Source organism: Leptidea sinapis, chromosome Z, assembly GCF_905404315.1.
Source record: "Leptidea sinapis chromosome Z, ilLepSina1.1, whole genome shotgun sequence".
Lineage (NCBI taxonomy): Eukaryota > Metazoa > Arthropoda > Insecta > Lepidoptera > Pieridae > Leptidea > Leptidea sinapis.
The window spans coordinates 11,401,099-11,426,583 of NC_066312.1; the positions used below are offsets into that span (position 1 = coordinate 11,401,099).

The window sequence follows — 25,485 nt, forward strand, 5'->3', positions numbered from 1 at the left end:
ACCGAGAGCTACTGAGATAAAATCAGAGTACATCGTACATTTTTAAAGTTTTTTTGACATTATTATAAAATAAAGGAAATGGAGGTCTAACCTACATCAAGATTATTTTGCTCATAAACCTAACGAGGGTTTTTCCAGGAATCGAGTACATTAACAAATGGTTGAAATATTTATGACGACCTGTATAGCCGAGTGGTTAGCGATCCTACCTACTAAGCTAGAGGTCCCGGGTTCGAATCCCGGAAGGTGCAAACATTTATATGATGAATATGGATGTTTGTTTCTGAGCCATGGATGTTTAAATGTATTTATGTATGTTAATATGTATGTATTTATGTTGTCTTGCAACCCATAACACAGACTAAATATGCTTAATTTGGGGCAAGATAATTTGTGTAAAAACTGTGTCAATATTATATTATATTATATTCATCTATATTACGTTTTGGATTGAATCTGATGTTTTTTGACATTACCATAGACAATGACATAGTGGGACAGTTACTGTAAGTATGTTTAGAATCCAACCTGAATGAAGTAGTTACTTTAAATAGAGTACATAAAATAACAAACATGTTATAAGATAATAAGGGTCAGATTGAACCACCAAGCGTGTCGAATGCCGGCGCGTGTTTCATCGCATCGATTCTTCACAAATTTGCGGTGACAGCCGTGATTCATCCTCGTTTTTTCTCGTAGGGTACAAAGGACCCCAATTAAGTGATATTGTGTATTTTTAATTGCACCTATGTCTTTCCTATCATGATATTAGCACTGGAACAGAAAGGAACACTGTTTGTCTTAAACAAATTAAATTTTAATCATTTTCCACTGATTTTTATTACACTCCGACGATGCCAATCTCCAGAATTATTCTATCATGTACAACGAAACAATGAAATAATAGTTTTTGGAGTGTTTCCAGGCCCTGTTAAAAAATTGAGGTGTCAATACGAGTATCTAAAATATTAAAAAAATTCTATTCAATTCAAAACAAAAGTGACGCTCTCCCATTATTTATAGAGGTTATATTGTCTTCAATTATTAATATAATTTTGTCGTTCATATTTTAAATAAGACATGATTACATTTCTTATAATTTTATTGTTTTGTTTTTCTTATTCTATTTTCAACATAATAAATAATTTTAACACATCCTCTGATATTCCTGCTTACTTTAATTTTAGAAGTAAAGTTGTAAGTAAGTATAGTAAAGTAAAGTTGTAAGTTATAAGTAAAAAAGTGCAAAATCTATGGGAATATTCCTGTGGGATTAGTTATAGTCAGAAAAAGACAATTTGTCAAACGTTTATTTCGCAAAACTTTTTTACAAAGCAATGAGGATGTAAATACTACGTAATATTACAAAGTATGTCCAAAGTATATTTTACCAGTGGGAGGCTCTTTTGCCCAGGATGCTGGCTAGATTAAGGGTACCACAACGGCGCCTATTTCTGCCTTGAAGTAGTAACGTGTAAATTTATGTCTCAAGGTGACGAGCGCGATTGTAGTGGATTTTACGAAATTCCAAGTTTTTTTTTATTATGATCAGAACAACGTCGGTCGGGTCAACTAGGAATTTATACGTCTAAAGAGCCTCTTGCTATTAGGTATGACAACAGGTCAGGTTTATTACTTTGTTTTAGTGTGCTTAGGATTGCTGAAAATAGAGGCTAACAGTTTGCCGCTATATTTCTCACCATGTTTACACTTGTCACATCTATTAATTATTTACTATCTACTATGACTACAGTCTCTCTACTCATTATCTCAGAAATAAACAATGAAAAATATGAAAACATTCTGAGTACGAAGTATCGCATGAGAATGTATTCAAGATGTTAAAACAAAGACAATTGCTAGTACAATGACGTTCCAAAAACGAATCTTAAATACATGACATTGTGTTGTACGTTTCCTTTTAAATTAATGACGTATCGTACGCATGAGAATAATTATTTGAACACGAGGGTGAAGAGACAGTACTGTAGATATGATCATTTGGTACGGTTCCGGAGTGAATGTTCGCTAACTGAATGGGTGGAGTGGCTAATTCGTAACGCTGCCAGATTTAACATTAATGAAGATAGTACCGTGGGAAAAATAATAATAAATTTGGCATTACAGTGATAAAGCCATTCCGAAACGCATAAAATATTCTTAAAAAAAAGACCATTCGTAAGTTGAAGAAATTTAAGTTTGCATATCAGTTGGAAGACGTCCACTGCTGGACAAAGGCCTCCTCCAAAGATTTCCACGATGATCGGTCCTGCGCTGCCCTCATATTACATATTGCCGTGATTTTGACCAGATCATCGGTCCATCTTGCAGGGGGCCTACCAACACTGCGTCTTCTGGTACGTGGTCGCCACTCACCATTCGAGGATTTTACTGCCCCAATGGCCTAAATATGCCCGAAATATGGTCCCTGCCCACTGCCACTTCAGTTTGGCAATCATTTGGGCTATGTCATTGACTTTCGTTCTCCTACGGATCTCCTCATTTCTGATTTTATCTCGCGGGTAAATCACGAGCATAGCCCTCTCCATTACCCTCTCTCTGAGCCACCAAGAGCTTTCTCATCAGGCCCAAATTTTCTGCAGATCTTCAATCACCTATTATTTATTTGGAAATGGTACTTTTTATTGTAATGAAAACATTTAATTGCAGAACCGTCGAATTGAATCTATACTAATAAATTGAGAACCGTTGTTTTCTGCGGTCGTGCGAACCGATCGGAATCATACTTACACAATAAGATGCAGCGTGTTTCGGAGAAGACTTTAGTATATATTTGCTGGTGTTTACCTATATTTTCGCAATACAAATAATTCAGTAAATGACATATTATTATGACAGTTCATACAATGATCGGGCGCGGGGTACCTAATTTATGTGGCAAAACATCGTTTGCCGTAAGGTTTGCCGGGTTAGCATTTGTAACGAATATAATGTCTTAAGTTTTTATTCTTATAAAACATTACGGCCTATCACTACAAGTATACAATCGCAATCCTAAATTGGTGGGCTGAGCTTGATATTTTAATCTAATTCCTACTATTGCTACTGCTATTCTTTTTTTGTTTTGTGCTTGTCATTCTCTCTCTCTCAGCAGAAGGTTCTTATGATAGAAAAAACTAATAAAATTGTGGAAACCTTGAAAATATCCCGTCTTATCATAGGATTGATTGTCCGATAAGGTTGTAAAAGTGTATACTTAAAAAGCTTCGCAAAAATAACTAAATTGGCACAAATATCAATTTTTTTAGAATTATTTCAACCTTTTTCAAACACTTATAAATCGGTTTGTATTGGATTATTCATATATATTAATAGCATACGTTTTATATAAAAATACATCTAAAGGGTATTTGCCAACAAATTTCATCGATAATATCTAATGAATCTATTATATTTTTACTTATCGTTCAAATCAAATTACAACCCGTTCGGTTAATAAGAAAATAATCTCTCAAAATGTCTAAACTAAATACGACCCCTTGCACCCCAAGCAAGTTTTATTGACCGAAACAGAGTTAACAAAATTAATGGCTTAAATTTCTACACCAGTAATGAATACATAGGAGGGACTGAATAAATCATTGTTACGTTGCATTTTGGACGATGCTGTTTTTTGGTTGAGGTCCCAGTTATAAGACTAGGCGATTATTGTTAGAATCATATTAACATAGTGTAAGGCCTAGTTATACTAGTTCTTACAATAAGATATTAAAAGTACGATTAGAGATCACCTTGTACAAGATTTCAATTCACATTAGCTCTGTATATTTGTACAATAAATCTACTTTCATACGTTCCCTTTACCAGTGGGCTTCTTTGTGGCTAGATGCGGGATAGGTGGGTAATACAGGAGTGAAATTTTTTGCCGTCCAGCAGAAACTACAGGTATTATTGCGTTTTGTTTTGAAAGGTACCGTAGCTAGTGAAATCACTAGACCAAAGAGAATTTAAACATTACGTTGTTACTACTACTACTGCACTGGACTAATGAGGCCTAACGTCAGATGTCTCAAAATGACGCACGCAGTCGCAGTGGCACTCAGATTTTTGTTTTTTTTCAAGAAACCTGAGTAGCAAGTCAATTCTACTCTTTTTTCTCATAAAAAGTCCTCTGTATATGACCACAAAACCTCACTTATAATATTATAATATGTGTAATAAACATAGTAGTACATAAACACTAGTAGACTTCACAATTTATATATTGTTTCAAGTTCTATACACAAAAATAGTGACCTGCATATTGGATTTTTTTTATCTATCAACAGGTCCTGTGAGGAATGTGATTCAAGAGCAAGTCAGGTAGCCGTCTGTTTTCACTGAGTTATTGTTTGACTGTTGCTAAGTTGCGTTTTGATATTCCAAAATCTATATTGGAACAAGTTTCCTTAAAAAAATAAATCGCTTCCGCTTATGACAAAGTTCAAACACGGAAAATCGACACGCGTACCGGATACGAGCTACGAACGCGTGCGTCGATTCTAATGTTCAATGAAACGTACGGAGGCGCACTTGAAACATTTTTATTGTAAGCAGCGCTCAGGGCAGAGCCATCATTGTTCAGCCCCCCTGATACACGTAAATATATAACATAATAATATGTATCATTATGTTATGTAACAAATACATACTATATTCTTATTATATTGAGCTATAAAAAACTTAAATTATCATAATAATTAAACAATGAAATGTTATCAAAACATGATTTGCATCCTTGACTGTCTTTAAGCTGAATTTATATTTTGATGCTTGGCATTTTATGATAATTATGGTATTAGTATAAACTTTAAGATAGGACTTAAATAATTTAACTTTGAAATTACCTTCTGAAGGTCAAGACTTTTCTAGGATATCCTCAAGAGCTTATTTATATTTTAACTTATAACAAATTATATTAACAATATCACAGTTCTTGAATAAACCATAAACTCATTCGAGTTTTACAGTGTACCTACGAGGGTCGTCAAAATATACAATATTATTAAAATTTAAAGTGTAATACTACATAGTAATATTAATTATGTAAGAAACAACAAAATCATAAATATTATTTTTATTATTATATATTTTGAAGGTATTGAAAGAAACCGTAGGCTTGGCTTTGATACGCTCGATAAAGGCGACCTCAAGTCAGAGCAAAATTTTTAAAAGTAATACATACCTTTTACCTTTAAATGTTTTCTAAATAGTTTTTATTCATATTATCAGCCTCATCATGATGAATTTTTCACTTCTGTCGTGTGCCGTAGCGTAATTAGTAATCACACGCCGTTTTTTTTACGGAAGATCACCGCTGTTTCGCGAAACGCAAGTCACCATTCGCATTCGGAGAACGGAACACAATTTTGCTTTAATATTCAGTGACGTCATACTCTATTAGAAAAATCGTTGATACTATACTATAACATAATACTAGTATGAAAAACAAACAATTTCAATACAAAAATCTTCAAGTATGATTGTTGTAGGTACACATAAAAATTTCTTCTGTGATTTTTTTTATGAGAAATAGTTAAGAGATGAAGAACCCGTTACTAATGGTAAAGCATACGCCCTGCGTGAACATTGCCGTAAATTCATTTCATTAAAATCCCGCTAAGTATATCAGTGAAAGTGAAACTTATGCTTCTTACTTTTTGCTTACTTACTAACTTGTGAAGATTTGATATCATTTAAGGTAATTTTTTTTAATTTTGTTTCTAGTAGCTTCTTTACCTATTTTCAAAATGTTCTACATTTTTCTGAATTAGGTCATATTGGAAGCAATGTGTAATATCCGGACCAGAAGGTGTCACAATACGTAATTCATGATTAAGTATTTTTACTTATGCAGACATTGCAAAACGGAACACGTACTCTTCAAATTAATATACAAAACATTCATACGATGTTATAACTGTGTCTCTTTCTAGGAAGTTATCCGATTTACCTATCTCCTTAATATAAAATACCCATAGAAAAGTAATATCATCTTTCAACAATACTTAGAAAAACTGTTTCGTTAACTTTCATCTTTGCTATTTTCTTAACTGACGTAATGCTGACATATTTCTTATAATCATCAATCGAAATATTTGATATTATTTTTCAGATTGCTTTTGATTTATGTAGCTTCAAGAAATTTATATTTTTATAATAAGCAAAGTTTACTGTGATTTTAAACAATAGTAAATCTATAACCTTGTAATATCTTACATGATAGAATCAGTACTAATCGTTTCAGAACAATAAGTTTAAATTAAATTTATAAAATGTCCAGTAAAGATTATTATGAGCAATGGCTAAAAATAAAAAAAGAGATAGAAGCTGCTTTAGCTGAAGATAAGCAATTGCAAGAACTTGCAGTTGGTATGGTTGGTATAAAGCCTCAGCTAACTGCAGTCGAAATTGTAGCAAGAGTTTATTGTAAGTACTGTAAACTTTATAATCAATTATGCGAGTGCTATGACCAAATGGCACAAGTTCAGCGGCGACCTTCTATACTTAAAATAATTGATGCAATAACATGTCGGCTAATGGAACTCAAAGTATCTCTTCAAAATGTTGAATCTTTTGAATACACCTACCCAGATAATGCACTACAACAAATGATCATTGTCCCACAAGATATTGAGGTTCTGTGTCCTTTTCATTATCCATTTGAAATTCGTCAAAAAGAAATGCAATATATAATAGATGAAATCTTTTCTAGCAATAGAATTGGGGATCCGGAACCTACACCGTCTGAAATTGAAAGGAAAGAACAAGAGAGACTAGAAGAAGAAGAAAGACTAAGAGCTGAAAAAGAAGATGAAATTAAAAGAAAGATGGCAATGGGTGAAGATATATCCACAGAAGAATCAGTTGAGAAACTCTCCCCAAAGGAGTTAGAAGCAAGAAGATTGCTAGCAGAATACCTTGAACATGTTTTAAATATTCAAAGAATGGAACGGTCTCGATCTATGATTCTCGAAAAAACACACAAAGAAAATAAAGATGCCGATTTGTATCTAGAGCTTGCTGGGTTAAAAAAACCTTTACCAAGCGAACATCTGCAGATCAAAGCTGCATCGTTCATACAAAAATTATATAGACAGTTTATGAAACTTAAACGTGAACATTTGCGTCTTTATAAGCTGAAAGCTAAGTTAGGAATGATTGTTCCTTCTTGGTCACCACCATCTGCAAAACAAGCATTAGAAAAAGTAAAAGAACATAGAAGAAAATTTAGGCATGATTATTATAAAAAGTGGATAGAAGAGTCCATCAAAGAGAAGGCTCGTGTGCTAAGATTAAGGGAAGGTAATATAATGGAGGACATTTCAGATCAAATTCGATTTTGGTTTCAACAATGGTATCGTAATTTCCGGGTTTTTGATGAGTTTCCTTGGCCTGAAGAAGGGGGTTCTATATTGATTGTGAAGGGTGAAACTATGTCGATAGAAGAATATGTTGATTGGAGAACTGAAGAAGAGAAGAGACTTAAAGCAGCGGCAGGAACAACAAAAACAAAAGAACAAATCAAAGCTGAAAAAATTGCTGCTCGTGAAGAAGCGAAGCGATTAGCTCTTGATGCAAAATTAAAGCATCAAAAATGGCTTTTAGATTATAAAAAAGCCCGCTTGAATCCGGATAATGATCCAGGTATATATTATTTAGTTGGTACCAAATTAGAGGCTTTTAATGAGGCTTGGAATGACTATCAAATTCAATGGAAACTAATTGATAATGCGCCTTGTCCAAATGAGGATGTTTTCAAGGGATTCATAACCTCTATCGTTACGGAAGATGCATATTTTGATGCACAATTGAAATTGCGGAGTGTTGTAGACGATATGATGCGATTGGAATTAAATCTGTTGAAAAATGCCTTAAAAAAAGATTATGCGTATGTAAATGCCAAAATTCCGATAACTATGAAAAGGATAAGACCTAAAAAGGTCAAAGCACCTAAACCTGATAAGATGAAACCTGAAGAGATGTTTCAGATATTAGCAGATGAGGGTATCGTGCGAAAATATCCTCGCGTTGTACTTGATGATTATTGGGGAGACAGAAATTATGGTGCTGCTGATTTAAGAGGTGTTCCATGGACACCAAGCTTTCCACCTCCCGGTATAGGTGATGTTAAAGAACAGATTAGGCTCAAATGTATTCTGGCGATGGGATCTTCATGTGAAAATGCTGAAAGATCGCATTTATTAGTTGGGCCTAAGGGATCTGGAAAACGCACTTTGGTTTACGCTATCGCAACTGAGACAAATGCACTTCTTGTAGACTTGTCACCCAAAAATGTATATAATAAATTTCCAGGACCTAAAAATCTAAAGGAAATGTTTAGAATGATTAACATTATAAGTAGACTAATGCAACCTACAGTTATATTTGTGGAAAACGCGGACAAAATGTTTTATAAATCAGTGCCAAAAGAAGAGAAAGTATTCGATCCCCAAAGATTGCAAAAAGATTTTTTCAAAGACATTGTAAAACCAATAGACTCAGAAAAAGATAAGATATTGGTATTAGGAACTGCGTCAGAACCATGGCTTTGCCGAAATGGACCAATGTTTAAAGCATTCCCTTCAACAATATTGATACCGAGAACAGATTTTGGAAGCATATCATATATTTTGAATAAGGTATTAATGCAGTATCATGGAATGGATAGAGATTTTGACGTGCAATGTGTTGCGCAAACATTACGTGGTTTTGATATAAATTCAATAAGAAAAGCCTTGAACTTACTGTTAAATGGAAAACGAGTTGCTGCGCTGTATCATAAACCCTTGCAACCAATGGAAGTACTGAACAGCGTCATGGAATACGAGGACAAGGTGTTTACTTCACTTCAGGACTACGATATGTACTGGCAATGGTATATAGTTTATTCGGCATGGGGAGCAAGGTACACGGATTTAATGCAGATATTGCAGTCTCAGCTTGCTTATAAATTAAAAGCCGATAAGAAGAAGAAAAAATAATATCATTCGTCCTTTACAAAATTACTACAGACCAGTGTTGTAAAATTTTTACTCGACTTATTGGTTAGTAATAAATTAAATCTTTGAGTCTGCCATCTATGTAAAAAACATTCTGTTGTTTTATTTACCAGGGGAAGTGCCAAGAATCAACCCCATAGACATCAGCCAACAGGGTTCATATAAACACTTTTTATTCAAGGAACAATCCAAGTTCACGATACCAAAAATAGATGGCGTGCTATTAAAAGTTTCAATGCATTTGTTGTAGTACAATATTTATTATTTATACCCTACACTTGCCATTTTAATTATTTTTAAAGTATCAAAAGTTGTGATTTTCTTTTTAAATTGTACAAAATATACAGATACATACTGGCTTTAGGATCTTTCTTAGCTTGTAGTATCGTAGTAGTTCAAACATGTACAACTATTATGGGTAAAACCCATAATTAGTTTTGGATTCTATATAAAATATCAGTTTAATATATTGCTTGATAATTGAAAATTTTGCTTACTAGCAAATGAATATGTAAGTGGTCGCTTTCCCTACTCAAACTCAATCGATCGAAAAAGTAGTAATTCATTTCAGTTACAAATAGCTACTTATAAATATCAAAAGTTACATTTACACAAGCTTGGAAAATGATGAGGTTTAAGGCCTGTATTGACTCTGAACACCAAAAATTCGCACTAGATACAACCGTTTTACTCCAAATAAATAATAATATTAACTAATAAAATATACCTACAAGTTCTACAAATAGTATATGTATATTATAGGGTATGTATATATACATATTATATATATATGGTTATTGAACTTTTAATTTTTTTCAAATATCTTGTTATTACTAAAAATTAATAAATTAAACTTGGTATATTTAGTTTAAACCTAAACATAACAATATCATAATTTTGTTACCAAAAATGTAAAAAATAAAAATTCATCGGGTGGTTGTCTTAATTTGATTCAAAAATTACTATTAATTAATAATTATTTTAACCTTTAATCCGACTCATACATCTTGGTCTCCAGCCCTTGCCCAATGAGCAAGATCACTAGCATGTATTAAAGCCCTAATGAGAAGAAGTGGCAAGAAATCCACATACAGAAGAGTTCATTAAAAAAACTATTTACAGCTTCAGCTTTTTCCGTTGTATTGATATAATGTATGCTAAGTGCTGCAACAATAATGTTTCAACATACTTCAGTAAGTGTAAAAAAGATGATGTAAATAAATCATCAGTGGGGGTTTTCAAGGTACTTCTTCCACGTACAACCAAGCTGTGAAATGAGCTTCTCTTTTCTATATGACTACTTAGGAAAAAAGATTTGTAATATAGTTTGCCAAGATGCTGGTCGGTATATTCTGTTATTTTCACATTTGCCGTGTTGGCTGTATGGGTGTACCTGTGCCATTTATTGATGTAAAAAAAACACTCACCAGAGATAAGTATGTATTCAATCTAATTTAATTTGTATACTTGAAACTTTAAGAAGGATAGATAAAATTTTTAGACGCGTCATTGTAATTTTTAACAAATTACGTTTTTCTTGAATATACTCATAATATCATAATATGTATCAATGAGAGTATTCTATCTTTTCGGCACAAGCAATTATGGATATTCTTTATTTTCGACGCGTAAAGGTAGTTTTAAGCTCATTATAGCCAGATTAGCGGTGTGAGGGTATAAAGGAGGTAAATGTAGACCCTCGGAAACCCCCAGTAACCCCTTACAGCCGGGGCTTACGGAAATAGCGGTGGGGAGCGGAGACACTGGGTTCCGGAGCCCCGTTAGAACGAGCACACCATTGTTCAGACACCAACGACACACTTTGGAACTTACCTCAACTTAGTTTGAGAGCTGTTATCCAAATCTGCATTTGTATTTTATTGATTTTGTTTCGCTTTCTATTGGGACCAAGTTGTCTGTGTATATTCCGGCCAATGAAAAACAGATCTATATGCTACAGAGCTCGATACAATACATCAGTAATAGGTACATTCAAAAAAATTAAAACGTTTCTGAGAGAAACGTGTAAAAAGAAAATGAGAAACAAACAATCAGAAAATAATTCTGAAAACTATTTTTAGCTTCAGGAAATTTAAAAGAACTATTAAGAATAGTTTGTGTGTGAAATGTTATTATAACATGAAACGACTTTCTCAATGATACCTCAGACTGGGAAGGAAGCAAACACCCTCAGGTTTTTTATGTATACATGTTTATTGGAACGAAGTTCCTTATTGCGCGCTGCGAAGGGGAGCTAGACTGAAAAAATTAAGACTAAAAGTTCTAACGACATATAAAGATATATATATATATATATATAATATATAAAATTCTCGTGTCATGGCGTTAAACATTGAACTCCTCTAAAACGGCTTGACCGATTCACAAGAAATTTTGAGTGCATATTGGGTAGGTCTGAGAATCGGACAACATCCATTCTTCATCCCCCTAAATGTTGATCCACACGAATTTTTTTTTATTTTTTAGACATTTTTTTTTAATTTGTTTGATTATGAGTCAGCATTAAAAAATACATACAACTTCAAATTTTCACCCATCTACGATCAACAGTTACTTTTGTATCGCGATTTTAATATCGGCAATACAACGTTTGTTGGGTCAGCTAGTATAATATATATAAATTAAGTGACACGTTGTTTGTCCGCGATGGACTCCTAAACTAATGAACGGGTTTTAATGGGGAGTACTTTATGGAGAGCAGTTTGGTCCAACTTGAGAGATAGGATAGTTTTTATTTCGATTTGAGACCCATAATTATTTATATTTTCAATATTTGTTTTGTATGGACATATTTTTTATGAGAGAATTTAGTGACGCACGGTTTGACAGTTCCGCTGTGAAACAATTTCATTATAACAACAGGGAGCATTTTTTACGAAATAATTCTTGATGTTTTGATATATTATTGGCAAATTCCTTTAAAACAGTGTTTTTTTTATTATCTACAGAACAACGTTTGTCGACTCAGCTAGTAATTATATAAAATTTACGTTTCCTATTTTCCCAACTGATATCGGTACAAACAAACATGGTATAATAAATAAAATGGGTATAAATATTTTGTCTATATGTATCTGCACACTTATCTCTTAAACGGCTAAGCCGATTTGAATGCGGTTTTCAACGAATTATGGCAAGCTATCCGTAATATAATATAGTGTTCCTTCTTCCAATCGGTTTAAAAAATACGCGCATACTAACTAATAGTCTGAATTAGCTAAAATGTATATCATCTATAGGTTTATAATTCTTTGATCGAAAGTGCATTCATGACATTTGCTAGTATCTTTTCGTTACGGTTTATTTTGACATTAAAGAAAAACATTATGACGTTTACAGTACCTTTTTGATGTCATTGAAGATAAACTTCTTTGACCATTACATTGCGCGCGCACAACGACATCTAAAAATAAGAGTTTTCAGAAATTTTCTGACGTTTGCCACATTAATTATTATTATTTTTTGGTTTCTTCGTCCGTTATAAGGGCAGGCAAAGGTTTCAAGTCAATACAACCGTATTCGTTAATACGAGGGCGGCACTGAAAATTACGGGAATCAAGGAAGTGACACAACATTACTATTTAAAAATGTATTTATTGCTTTTCGAACTATACACCGCGAAATTTGACACATTTTTCCATACGATGGAACCAATCATTGAAGCAACCATTCCATTCGGAAGTTGCGGTCTTCAAAATGGCGTTTTGTAGGCGCTTTTTGTAGGTTTTGTAGCTTCTTCATGTGATGAAAATCTTTGACCACGCAATTTATTCTTTATTTAAGGGAAAGTATAGAAATCACTAGGGCTTAGGTCGGGGCTGTACGACGGATGGTCTAATAATTCTAATGTTTTCTTGCTCTAAAAACTCTTTTGTTCTGTGCGCAGTGTGAGAACTCGCATTGTCGTGATGGAAGATGATGCGGCGGTTGCAGTTCTCTTTACGGAGTTCAGAAACGACCTGTGGCAAACAAATGCTAGCATACCATTCTGCACTAACCGTTCTATATCCCTCAAAAGGAATAGTCGCAACATGGTTTTGGAGACAAAAGTAGCCACCATTTTTTTTGCAACACTCCGTGAACGAACAATTTTTGTTGGCTTTAACTCATTTTCGAACACCCAAACTCGTGGCTGGTTTTTTGTTTCGGGTTCGTACGCATATATCCAGGATTCGTCACCTGATACGATGTTGTATACAGCATTTGAGGGTCTTGCGTGGAATCTTTCGAGAGTTCTGACGCACCAAGTAACGCGAGCCGCTTTTTGCTCTTCACAGATCAAATGCGGTATCCATCGGGAAAACAACTTTTTTACACCTAATTTTTCATGCAAGATTAATTGTATTTGACTCATGCCAATGTCTAAAGTTGTCTGTATTTAGCGGTATGTCACATGTCGATCTTCCTCAATCAGTTTACGCACAGCATAAACGTTTTCTTTGGTGACTGCAGTTTTTGGACGACCTTGACGAGGGTCATCACTGAGCTTGACACGTCCACGTTGAAATTCAGCAAACCAGCTATAAATTTTGGTTTTGGATGGTGCTTCATCACCAAATGCAGAAATCATCCGGTCAACACACACTGTTTTTGTGTTAAACCACTTCGAAAGTCATAATAAATCATCGCTCTAGAATTTTCTCGAGTCAATTCCATTTTCTCAACGACTAAACAAGTTTGACAAGACCTTGTGACAAGACCGAGAATCTTTTTTTTAAATAAATAAATGGTATTCGATTTTTAAAACCAAGGAGTTTTCAATTAAAAAGATTTTAATATGACAGGAACAGTGGAAATATTCCATTCCCGATACTTTTAGTGCAGCCTATGTATTCAATAATTTATTTCACGATTTTTACAATATTGTTCTTTCTACAAACGTAGAATAGCACGACGAATAATAAATTTTGAGGATTTGTTTTGTTACGCCAAAGAAGTATAACTTCTTGCGTGCATATTTAAGTATACATACACTTTTTTTTTATTTTAGAAAGTGGATTCAGTGGAATCCATTTTTTTTACTAAATCTGTAAAATTAATACTTTTATAATAAGGAACTTCGTTCCTATCTGGTGTCCCACGACGGTTTTTTTTGTACAATATTACATTGTAATCCATATTTTTGTATAAAAAATAATAGTTAAAAAAAAACTAAAAAGCACGCTTTAATAAAATTCGACGTAGATAGACGATAGACGACGATTGTAGTTCACGACGAACACATCATTTAATTAAAAAAATTTGTCTGGGACCATAGCATCATGCAACTTAACTATAAGCTTGCTTTAAATTATATTTTCGGCTAAATATTTACGGCCCTAAATCCTGTTTTATTATGCTTTTCTATAATCTGAATAGAAGGGCATTTAACAGTGGGAGGCTCCTTTGTACGGGATGCCGGCTATAGTATGGGTACCTCAACTGCGCGTTTTTCTGCCGTGATGTAGTGACAACAAGTTTCAAAAGACGAGACTTATGCAGTACCGCTCATGATTCTTGAAAAACCCAAAAATTCTGAGCGGCACTATAATTGCGCTCGTCACCTTGAGACATAAGATGTTAAGTCTCATTTGCCCAGTAATTTCACTAGCTACGGCGCCCTTCAGACCGAAACACAGTAATGTTTATATATTACTACATCACGGCAGAAAAACGCGCAGTTGTGGTACCCATAATTTAGCCGGCATCCCGTACAAAGGAGCCTACCACTGTTAAATGCCCTTCTATTCAGATTATAGAAAAGCATAATAAAACAGGATTTAGGGCCGTAAATATTTAGCCGAGTTAATAATATTTGTGAATAAAGCAAGCTTATAGTTAAGTTGCCTGATGCTATGGTCCCAGACTAAAATTTTTAATTAAATGATGTGTTCGTCGTGAACTACTAGCCTGTTTGTCTTTCAGTTTGTTTGCCAACGTGGGGAGACTACCCCTTAACTAATTTACACCAGCGAGCTCAAAGTTTTTTAATAAAACTTTATCCTTCGACGTATCATTGTTCACATTTCTCGAAGAGTCGCTACTTATAATAGAAATATGTATTACTATAAGTTCTTTGTTTATATATTTTCTTTAATATCTGCATTTTATTGCGTCCAGCTATAAAATGCAGATAAACAAATAAGTAAAAAGAAATGAATCTACTAAATATTATTTTTCTAATTTATAAATAAAACCATCTGGATGTGTAGCGGTCCTCCACAGTGCGGTTTTCAAGGAGCTTTCTTCCACGTACTACAAAGCTGTGGAATAAACTTCCTTGTGCGGTATTTCCGGGTCGATACGACATGGGTACCTTTAAAAAAAGCGCGTACACCTACGTTCCCTCAAGGCCGGCAACGGTCCTGTGATTCCTTTGGTGTTGCAAGAAAATGTGTGCGGCGGTGATCACTTAACATCAGATGCCCCGTACGTTCGTTTGTCCTCCTTTTCCATAAAAAATTAAAAAGAATAAGATAGAGGTATGAAAAGTAAATAAGTATCTGCTACGTTACATTGGAATATTAGTTAATATTTTCATGATGATCTATTTAGTACCTACACAATCTGCCTGTAGCCGAAACATTCATGCGCCCCTCAGGCAGTTAGATTTGGTTCATTGCCTGGGCTGTTTTTCATTTAAATTTCTACCAAATAATAATAGGTTAAAAACGGGTCTCTCTGGGAACGCCCGACAGAAGTGATAACTTAAACTAATCTCACTTAAACAATATAATATTGGGAAAAGTTTAGGTTATATAAGATAATGTAATTAAAGGTTATTTATTAATGAAATCTTTAATTGATTCTTAAATATATTTCATTTTTACTTGAATATGTACATTAGAATTTTGTACATTTTTAGTATCATTATTTAATCCTATAGAAGTAACAATTGGTTAGAGTGAGAGAGGAGAGCCTGCATACCGCTGCCGTATGTTTGAGAGAAAGGGAAGCCAGACAGAATGGCGCCGTAACGCGTTACGTTACGATGCGACTTACCCTCCAATAAGAAGATATCACTTCAAAAAGCATCAAGACACATATAACTACTACCTACTATCGTAAACACGAGTGTGACATACATATTCGAGCTTTGTAGTTTCATATTATGGCGTGAAAACTAAAAAAGAGGCACTCATAGGGACTACCGAGAAAACTTATTAAATATATTCTACTAAATTAAACTACTGAAAATATTACTAAATATTTTCAGTTCCTTATAGCGATAAAGTAACGTTATTTCGGAAGTTCTTGCTTTTATACGAAATAGACACGACGTGGTAGACAATGAAAGTTTGATAAAAATCTGTGCATCGCAATTTTGCTCAAGAAGACATCGATGAAGCTAAGAAATTCTTATTTATTTCTACGAAGACTAACCATAATACATAAAAGAAACAAGTGTCAAGACGTAAAAAAAAAAACAGAAAGAATTGGAGGATATGATTACTGTGTTCAAGACCATAGATCCCGAACAAATACCAATGTTTGTGGCATATGACCTCCACAAATTGCCACCAGTTTGTTTTGATCATGTAGATGTGACGAAATTTTTGAAGGATTTGTTGGTTCTACAGTCTGGTGTTAACGCTATCAAAAGCGATTATGTTACTAAAGAACAGTTGAAAGACATGAAATTAGATGAAAGAAAATCCAAATCAATAATCTCGAATAATTATATTAATACAAAAAGGGGAGGGTATATCGAAAAAGACTGTTCAATAGTGGATGTAACGTCTAATGTAGCCTAATGTACGACCTTTGTAGTTTCATACTGTGGCGTGAAAACTAAAAAAGTGGCACTCATAGGGACTACCGAGGAAACTTATTAAATATATTCTACTAACTTAAACTACTGAAAACATTACTAAATATTTTCAGTTTCTTATAGCGATAAAGTAACCATTATTTATTTAAATTTTATTAATTCCTTGTTATTAGTCAGTCGCGCGCGCACTGTTGAGTGTTGAGCGGTCGCGGATTGAGCGCTATAGTGAATATGTCTGTGTCTAGTGCAAAAGCGGTTAAGTGTACGAGCTGTAATATAGTTATTTCGGAAGTTCTTGCTTTTATACGAAATACACACGACGTGGTAGACAGTGAAAGTTTGAAGAAAATCTGTGCATCGGCTTTTGCTCAAGGAGAGATCGATGAAGCTAAGGAATTGTTATTCATTTATACGAAGAGTAACAAGAAACAAGTGTCAAGACATAAAAATAAAAAACATAAAGACTTGGAGGATATGATAACTGTGCTCAAGACCATAGATTCCGAACAAATACCAATGTTTGTGGCATATGACCTCCACAAATTGCCAGTTTGTTTTGATCAGATTGATGTAGATGTGACGAAATTAGACGAATTAGATGAAAAATCCAAACCAATAAACTCAAATAATTATATTAATACCAAAAGGGGAGGGTATATTGAAAAAGAATGTTCTGTAGTGGATGTAACGCCAGATGTAGCCTGTGCATCGGTTCAGAGTGAACCGAGTGCCATCACTGTCGCGGCCGGGTCAGAACGTCCGGCCAGTTTCGCGTCGACAGGTAAAATACCGGGTTGCGTAATAAACCTTTCTAAAAATAAACTGGAAGAAATAAAAAAGAAATTGGGATCACATATGATCAGTAAGTATTTTGTATTTTATTAATTTCAATGTAAAATAACATGAAGCGTATGTTACAAAATTTGAAAGGTGTCATTGAGTGTCAAGATGCCACGCACACAAGCATCTAATAGTTGCCGTAATAAAAAAGCGATTGTTCGTAGGTGGTGCGGTATCTAGTTAGAGCACAGCAGATCTAAGATTATATCAGTTATCATGCTTGACGCAATGCGATGTCTGTAACGTACTTTAAAAACTACAACTTTAATGCGTTTATAGAAGTTTTAATTTCAATAGATTAGGTCGGTGGCATATTACGATATGAAATAAGTTATCTAAAATAAATTACTCATTCAATTCGAGCTCACGAGCATTACGTATGATAGGCGTGACGGCTCAGCCTCATTCATAATCACAAAATAAAGAGATCTGCAAACCTAAACATCTAAACGGGAGAAATTGCGGGCGTCCGCTTATTTACTAATAAACGAATATTAAATTTCAGTAATTTGAATGCTCCATTATATATCAAACTAATTATCAGCCAATGACCATTTACCTACCGAACAACTAATTCACTCCAACCCAGAAGTTACGAATGAAATTCCCCCATTTACCGTGCCCGGGGTGGGCCTCCTGTACCTCCCTCGGCTGCTCTCTGAGCTTATTTCCGGTGCGCCGCCTGTTTGTATTAATTTTAATTTAAATACGATTTAACCTTCTACACGTTGCTTCGCAAGAATCAATTCAGTCTCGCACTCGAGATTTTCTATTTAATCGTAGATTGTGTTATACAATTCTAAGCGGTGATTGCGATTCAACGGTTACTAACTCTTCTGTACACTTTATCGACTCTCGGATATTCTTTTTATTATTTATAGAATATTGTGTTACAAAAACTTTCTTTAATCTTATTAGATTTTCCGGCGACTGTCTTTGAATCAGCTCAATAGATTGAATGAAGTCTTTTGATGTAAGCTAAAGGTGTGTTTGTTTTGTTTCCATCTCTTCATTATTAAAAATGATTTTTCAAACTAGATAATTACCTCTAATCATTCTTTATTTTGTAACTGGATTATTTTTATTGGATACTATACTAATGGATAATATAGTGAAATTACTGGGCAAATGAGACTTAACATCCTATGTCTGAAGATGACGAGCGCAATTGTTGAACCGCTCAGAATTGTTGGGATTTTCAAGAATCCTGTACCGGCACTTCATTGTTATGGGTAGGGCGTATCAATTACCATCAGCTGAACGCCCTGTTCGCCTCATCCCTTATTTTCATAAAAAAAAATGTCACCGAAAACTTGTTTCAGGCATAGGTATGTTTTAGAATTTACATTTTAGTTGTTGAATATTGGAATAGAGTTTACACTTTCAAAACGTGATCAGAGTTTGTTATTTCAATAATAATTAAACAAAATTTATTTTTTTTATTTATTATTGAATTTAAAAACACATTTCTCCAACTTATTTTATATTTTGTTAAATCTTCACAATGCTATTTATAGTATGGCATTAATAAATGTGATATATATTCAAAGCTACATTTTAAAAATATTTTATATTTATTCTTTGTAGAATAATATTTAAATCGGATTTTATGTTAAAAGAAGTTTATCTTTTACTAAAGAAATACACTATGTTTTGCTTAACTTCGTATATTGATGAAGTTTATTTCACTATTGACAATATTTATTTATAAAACTTATAACGTTGTCTGAAACGAAAAATAATATTGTGCGCATATTGACAAGATGAAGCGAGTTTCATTTGAACTACCTACACAAAAATATGCCATTTTATAAAAGCCCGTATGTAACGATTATTGACAAAATCTTTTATTCAATAGTTTTTATTTCAGATTTAAATAAAATATATGTAAATTCTTTTGTATTAATTTTTAAAATCACCTTAGTTCATTGAAACACTTATCGCTTATTTATTGTGCCATAATATAGCTGTGAAGTAATTGTTACATACACTTTATTTAAATAGAATGGATTGTATAAATTATTAATATCTGGACGACCGAGCCTTGCTCGGATTTTTAAGAATGTACCTAACTTGAAAAAAAAAATACTATAGGACATCTGGATTCGAACCAGGGTCTTCTGCTTTCCAGATCACCCAATGTCCTATCTGAGCTATTATAGTCTTGTGTATATAATATATATATATATATAAAACACGGATAAATTACATTTTTTAATATTGAAACCTAGCTAGGTCGAATTCTCGCCCCCGAAACTACCTGTATACTAAATTTTATTAAAATCGTTGGAGCCGTTTCCGAGATTCAGAATATATATATACACAAGAATTGCTCCTTTAAATATATTAGATATATTATTATTATTATTGCACTTATTCTTTTGAATTATCAAGAATCCATTGTTATATCAGCGGCGGCTCGACACCTTAGCGTAGCGTAGAATCGTTGTTTTATTATATTATATAATAAATTTATGCAGCAAGTGAATTAGATTTGATTACTGAAGTAGATTTCGAGTATGCATCACATGCGTCATAAACATAAATGTATATATATATATATATCTGGATTCTAGCAAAAACTGGTTCTACCACGATTAATTATATCACTATTATGATATATTGTGTCACGTTAAAAAACATTACCTGTACTTATCAATCTTCTAGCAGCTATTAGACAAATATACTTAACTATAGTACGAATAAAAAGTAACAGAAAAGACGCGAGGAACATCGTTCCTGACGGGGTCACCCAACGCATATTTCTATCTATGTATTATATTACCTTTTGGCGATCATTCGTTCTATTTAATCGCTACATCTTAAGCTTATCGCCTCGCTATTATGCATCTATGTGGCGTATAGGCGGGGTGGCAACATTACGGAAAACCGGCGCGGCAACCGCGCGACATAATCGATCACCACGCACACATACAACCTTATTACACAGACACAACCACTTACACACACAACTACAGCAAGTCTTAGAGTCCACAGTTTCTGTGAAAAGAGCTATTCATCTGTGTTATGATTGTTTTTATATTGTATAAAAGAACATGTAGACTAATGATAGCTAATTCCCACTAATTTCAATTCTATTTTGGTATAACAATTATGCGAGTGGAAAATCGAGTAATTACATCATATTTAGAACATAATTATTATGAACGAAGCCTCACAGTGAGATTCTATTTTCAGAATATTATTTAATTGATCGTTGCATTGCGTGATTTTTCTTTCCTTTTGTGTTGAAAGAGCTGTTATTTGCTAACGTATGGATAACCGATAAAATAGCTATAAACAGAATAGATCTTTCATTTTCCTACGATATTGTCAATTAAACAGACAATTTCAGCATCTCTACTGAAAAAAGTGAGGACCAAAAGCATTCAGCGCAGCACTGGCCTTCTGAAAGTTTAATCGAAAATCGTGGCTCAAATCAGATTTTTCATTAAAAATTCTTCGTTCTCGCCTCGAGGGCTGCGCCAGATGGCCTTTGACTTGTTTTAAAAAAAATATCCATTTTCATTACGATAGCGTTGGCTTTATATCTTCGATATCGAGTTAAAGGTTATTTTTGTGTATTATATTTGGTATTATAAAATCTGTATTTTTACCAAGTGAATTATTATTTAGAAGAATGTGATTTTGGTCGGGTCAATAGTTACGTTATTGCCATATAGTTATCTATAATTTATAACTTACAATATTCTCTTATATTATAAGTTACATACATATTTATATTTATACTAGCTGACCCAGCAAACGTTGTATTGCCGATATTAAAATCGCGATACAAAAGTAACTGTTGATCGTAGATGGGTCAAAATTTAAAGTTATATGTATTTTTTAATGCTGACTCATAATCAAACAAATTAAAAAAAATGTAAAAAAAATAAAAAAATAAAATCGTGTGGACCACCCGTAACATTTAGGGGGATGAAAAATAGATGTTGGCCGATTCTCAGACCTACTCAATATGCTCACAAAATTTCATGAGAATCGGTCGAGCCGTTTCGGAGGAGTACGGGAACGAACATTGTGACACGAGAATTTTATATATAAGATTACACATTTATCTACTACTATTACGTTCTCGTTCCGAATAGTTAAATCTTCTCTCATTGGTAAATATTGCATTAATTTTGCTATTAAATCTAAAATTGCAGTCAAATCATACAACAAATTCGTGTCAAAGTCATTAATTTTCCACACAACTTCGAAAATGTTGAGCTGGAGCAGCAAGATCTCAGTCATTCGTGTAAATCGCCAAATATTTTAAAAAACGTACCCTAATTGATCTGTCCAGGCTTTTTGATACGAAGACAAAGAGCAACCGGACAAAGGAAATACGTTCAGGTGTAATTAATCGACAAATACATTTGTTCACTTGGGAACATTGTCCTATTGTACAAGGGTGGCAATAAAAAAAGTCGCGGCTTCACAAAAGACTGTGAAAACAGATGAATTCAACGATAATTTCCCATACAATATGTTGTCATAATTGGTAAAGCGCAGATTTCTGCGTTCGACTAATTCATTTCTACTTTATATGGCAATTGACTGACGATTTTCTGTATTCAGTTGATAATATAATAAAATAAAAAAATCATTACTTATAGCATCAAACAAAGCACTAGGGAGAATTGTACATTGATACACGAATGCAATACAAAACTTGCATTCCGCATTGCTCGGCACTAAATAATTTGAAACATTCTTTCATTGTAATGTAAATAAAGGCTTGGAAGAGTGGATTGTAGGTTTCGGTCTAAGGCTGTCATAGAGCGTTCTTAGACTCTGCCCAGATTTTACTAACGTAAGTGTTATAAAACGCTAACTTGACTTTTGTATTGAGCTGTCTTAACTTAAGCTCAACATAGTTTCAGCTGTCATCAAATGACTACAAAAACGAAACTAAACATAATGTTTGGTTTTGTTTTCGATTAGGCTTACACTCTGCTAAGTTTTACATAAGTAAAGTCTGACCAAAGTCTAAGTGAGCACTATAGATCTCAGCCTTAGTTTACGACAGGTCCGGTGTCAGTTATTAATTATTGTTCAAATAAGTGGAGGCGTTTGACTATCAGTAGGTTGCGCTTGTATAGATAGGAGGTACTTCCAAAACAACTGCGTACAACACAACTATACTACATTAATATATAGATTTACCTTGGTGATTCTTCTTTACTTTTCAGAAAAGCTTTTCACATTATTATACGTGTGATTTCCTTGACCTAAATGACTAACGTGATTTGATTTTGATTTATATTAAATAATATGATAGTGATAGGCATTTCCTGACTGTAATGATGTTTTTTTTTAACTTATTGTACTCATAACGAAATATAGTTTTAGAATTTTTGCCTGTTTATCAGAAATACCTCCGATTTTCACTGTTGTATTATAGCTAGTTTCGACGTTACATTTAGTGTTTGTTCAATTAGGTGCAGTCGGTTCACAATCAAATAGGATAAGTTATTTAAAATTCAGCACCTTAAAAATTAATTTGTTATTTGACATTATAGTTCACGATATATGATTGCTTTTTGCTTAAACGCTTCAAACATATCTGTGTTATGTGTATTAATATATATTAATTTAAAATAGTGGTCATTGAGTTTCTTGTATGTTCTTCACACGATCTCGATATTTTCCGAACATATGGTAGATTCAGTAATTTAAAAGAAATGTTTATTGTGACGATTCAATGATTGAAAAAAGTTTATCTGACTTTCAGTCTCAACAAATACGCCGAACTTCTAAGTCTATTTATGTAAGTACCTAAATACCAACTAGCGAAAAAACATTCGCAATTGGTAAGAATATCTATTAAAATAGCAAAATAGGTAATTCAAACTATAATAATATATCTTGGTGTAAAAACGACTCAATAGTGTTCTTTCTACAGGCTTACGTAGATAAACATAAATATGTCTCGGCAGTCGACAGATAGGTACTAAGTTAAAATTATATTTAAAATCATCATTAATTATTGTGCCTAAGATACATATATTATCGAAGTACCTACCCAACCATATTTCGTTGTTATAAAGTTTTGATATTGTACAAAAAGTATTGAAAGAGGCACAAAGCATTCAATTTTCGCCAAACCGTAGTCGGATAAGCTCGCTAACAGGCTGTCGCGGCCCACAAAGCCTCCTGATTACCAACACCAGAGTGTCGTCATTCTTCTAGTCATTACCTCCCCCCCGTTTATTTTTCTCAGATAAAGATTAGCCGGAGTGTTTTGCTATTGGTTGCTTGTGTTGGTAATATTGGTGGGGGTCGCATGGGCGTGTTTCTGAGTGAACCGCCCCCGAACTGCGAATATAGTCGGGTGCAGATGTTAGTCAGGTGTGTGACACCGCGATGCGTACCAAACGCACCCACAATATCATGTCTGTTGAAACTTACTAATATCGCCATGCTCGACATCAAAGGGTCTGCCGACTACCTAAGTCGGTCGGGGACTTTTACCAACTTCTCCATGCTCTTCGGTGAATATAATAATTCTTTATTTGTGATTGTGTTGTGAATTGTGTATGTATTGTAGTTACTCAGTGCTTGACAATCTCGGGTTTTCCTTATGATTATTACGGTAGCAGATTATGTTTTACTGGCTTGGTGATGTATTTAGAATATTTGATTATATCACTATAATCAATTGAGCTTTAAAATGGCATTAGAATTATGATAAAATAGATTATGCATTTAGTAAAATAGTAGCTCCAGGTTAGAATGAGATAAGGTATAATTGTTTCAATTTTAATTTCTCTTTTAACATTTTTACTAACAAAAAATTAAGTCGAGCCCGTTTGTCGCAAGATAATTATAAATAAATCATTTATTATTGTTAAAATAAACATACGAACATAAATAAACATTAAATTAACTATTGCTAACAAATATAAAATTATAATCAATTTTAAATTGATTATTTAATAAAATAAAGTTAAATATAAAATTGAAATAATGTGAAAGGTATAATTCACTTACATAAAATTTGTATTCAATAAAAATTCATAAAATGGGTTGTAACAAATGCCATATTTAAAACAGATATGCAGTTAAAGTGTATTTATTTATCTTATTAACAAAAAACATATTTCTATCTGATAAAATTAGCTATTTACCTCATAAGCTTTTAAGATGAAAAAAAAAAGTGTTGGTATAACTTTCTACTATATGAATTTACAATGAACCTATAGCAGTATTGATAATAATAAAATAATATCATAGAATTAATGCTAGAAGGATCCATATAACCAATACATATTGATTTCCTAACTGGCAATGATACCACACGTTGTAAAATATAACTATTTAATTACGAATTTGGAAACTAAATGTTATTTTAGTTAAATGACTGCAGAATTGTGTAACTGGTTAACGCGTTAATCCCCGTTGGGAACATTTAATGTTATTCCCCGTCTCAATATTCAAGTTACCGATCCTGAGTTGTTATAATATTTATTTAAGTTCCAATGGTACAATAAACCACAGCACCATGAGCCTTCAGAACTCACCAGACTTCACCCATCCAAAAAGTGTCTAACTATATATATTTATTATTTGAATTATTAATTTATCGCGTGCTCTAGCCATGAGCATTTTGGTGACGCGAACCCATAAGATTTTCCGCTATCAAAGAGTGTTCACTTTAAAATATACCTGATCATTATAATACAGTTAATTTGAAGTTGAATTCTCGATGGTAAGGATCAAGCTCAAAAACACCTCTATCTTTCATTAATTAACATCATAAAATGGTATAATAAACATAATAAGTACCTTTATTTATTTACAGTGTGTCATCCATCTTGTGGTTTTTTCTTATTAATTTTATTTTACTTTCTCGTGTTGGCATAA

General features: G+C 33.3%; 2 protein-coding genes across 2 annotated transcripts in view; both read left to right on the forward strand.

The window, feature by feature from the left end:
- LOC126979061 (DNA-binding protein D-ETS-3) overlaps positions 1–25,485 on the forward strand; it is a 102,856-nt gene that overhangs the window by 15,435 nt on the left and 61,936 nt on the right. The gene's annotated exons all lie outside the window — the stretch shown is intronic.
- LOC126979029 (dynein regulatory complex protein 11-like) lies at positions 6,127–9,094 on the forward strand. Its single transcript, XM_050828186.1, has one exon. It carries the CDS (start codon positions 6,276–6,278, stop codon positions 8,982–8,984), a length of 2,709 nt encoding a protein of 902 aa, XP_050684143.1. The 5' UTR covers positions 6,127–6,275; the 3' UTR covers positions 8,985–9,094.

What these genes read in the sequence shown, in the direction of transcription:
- LOC126979029 (XM_050828186.1), top strand. Translation starts at nt 6,276, where the DNA reads ATGTCCAGTAAAGATTATTATGAGCAATGGCTAAAAATAAAAAAAGAG.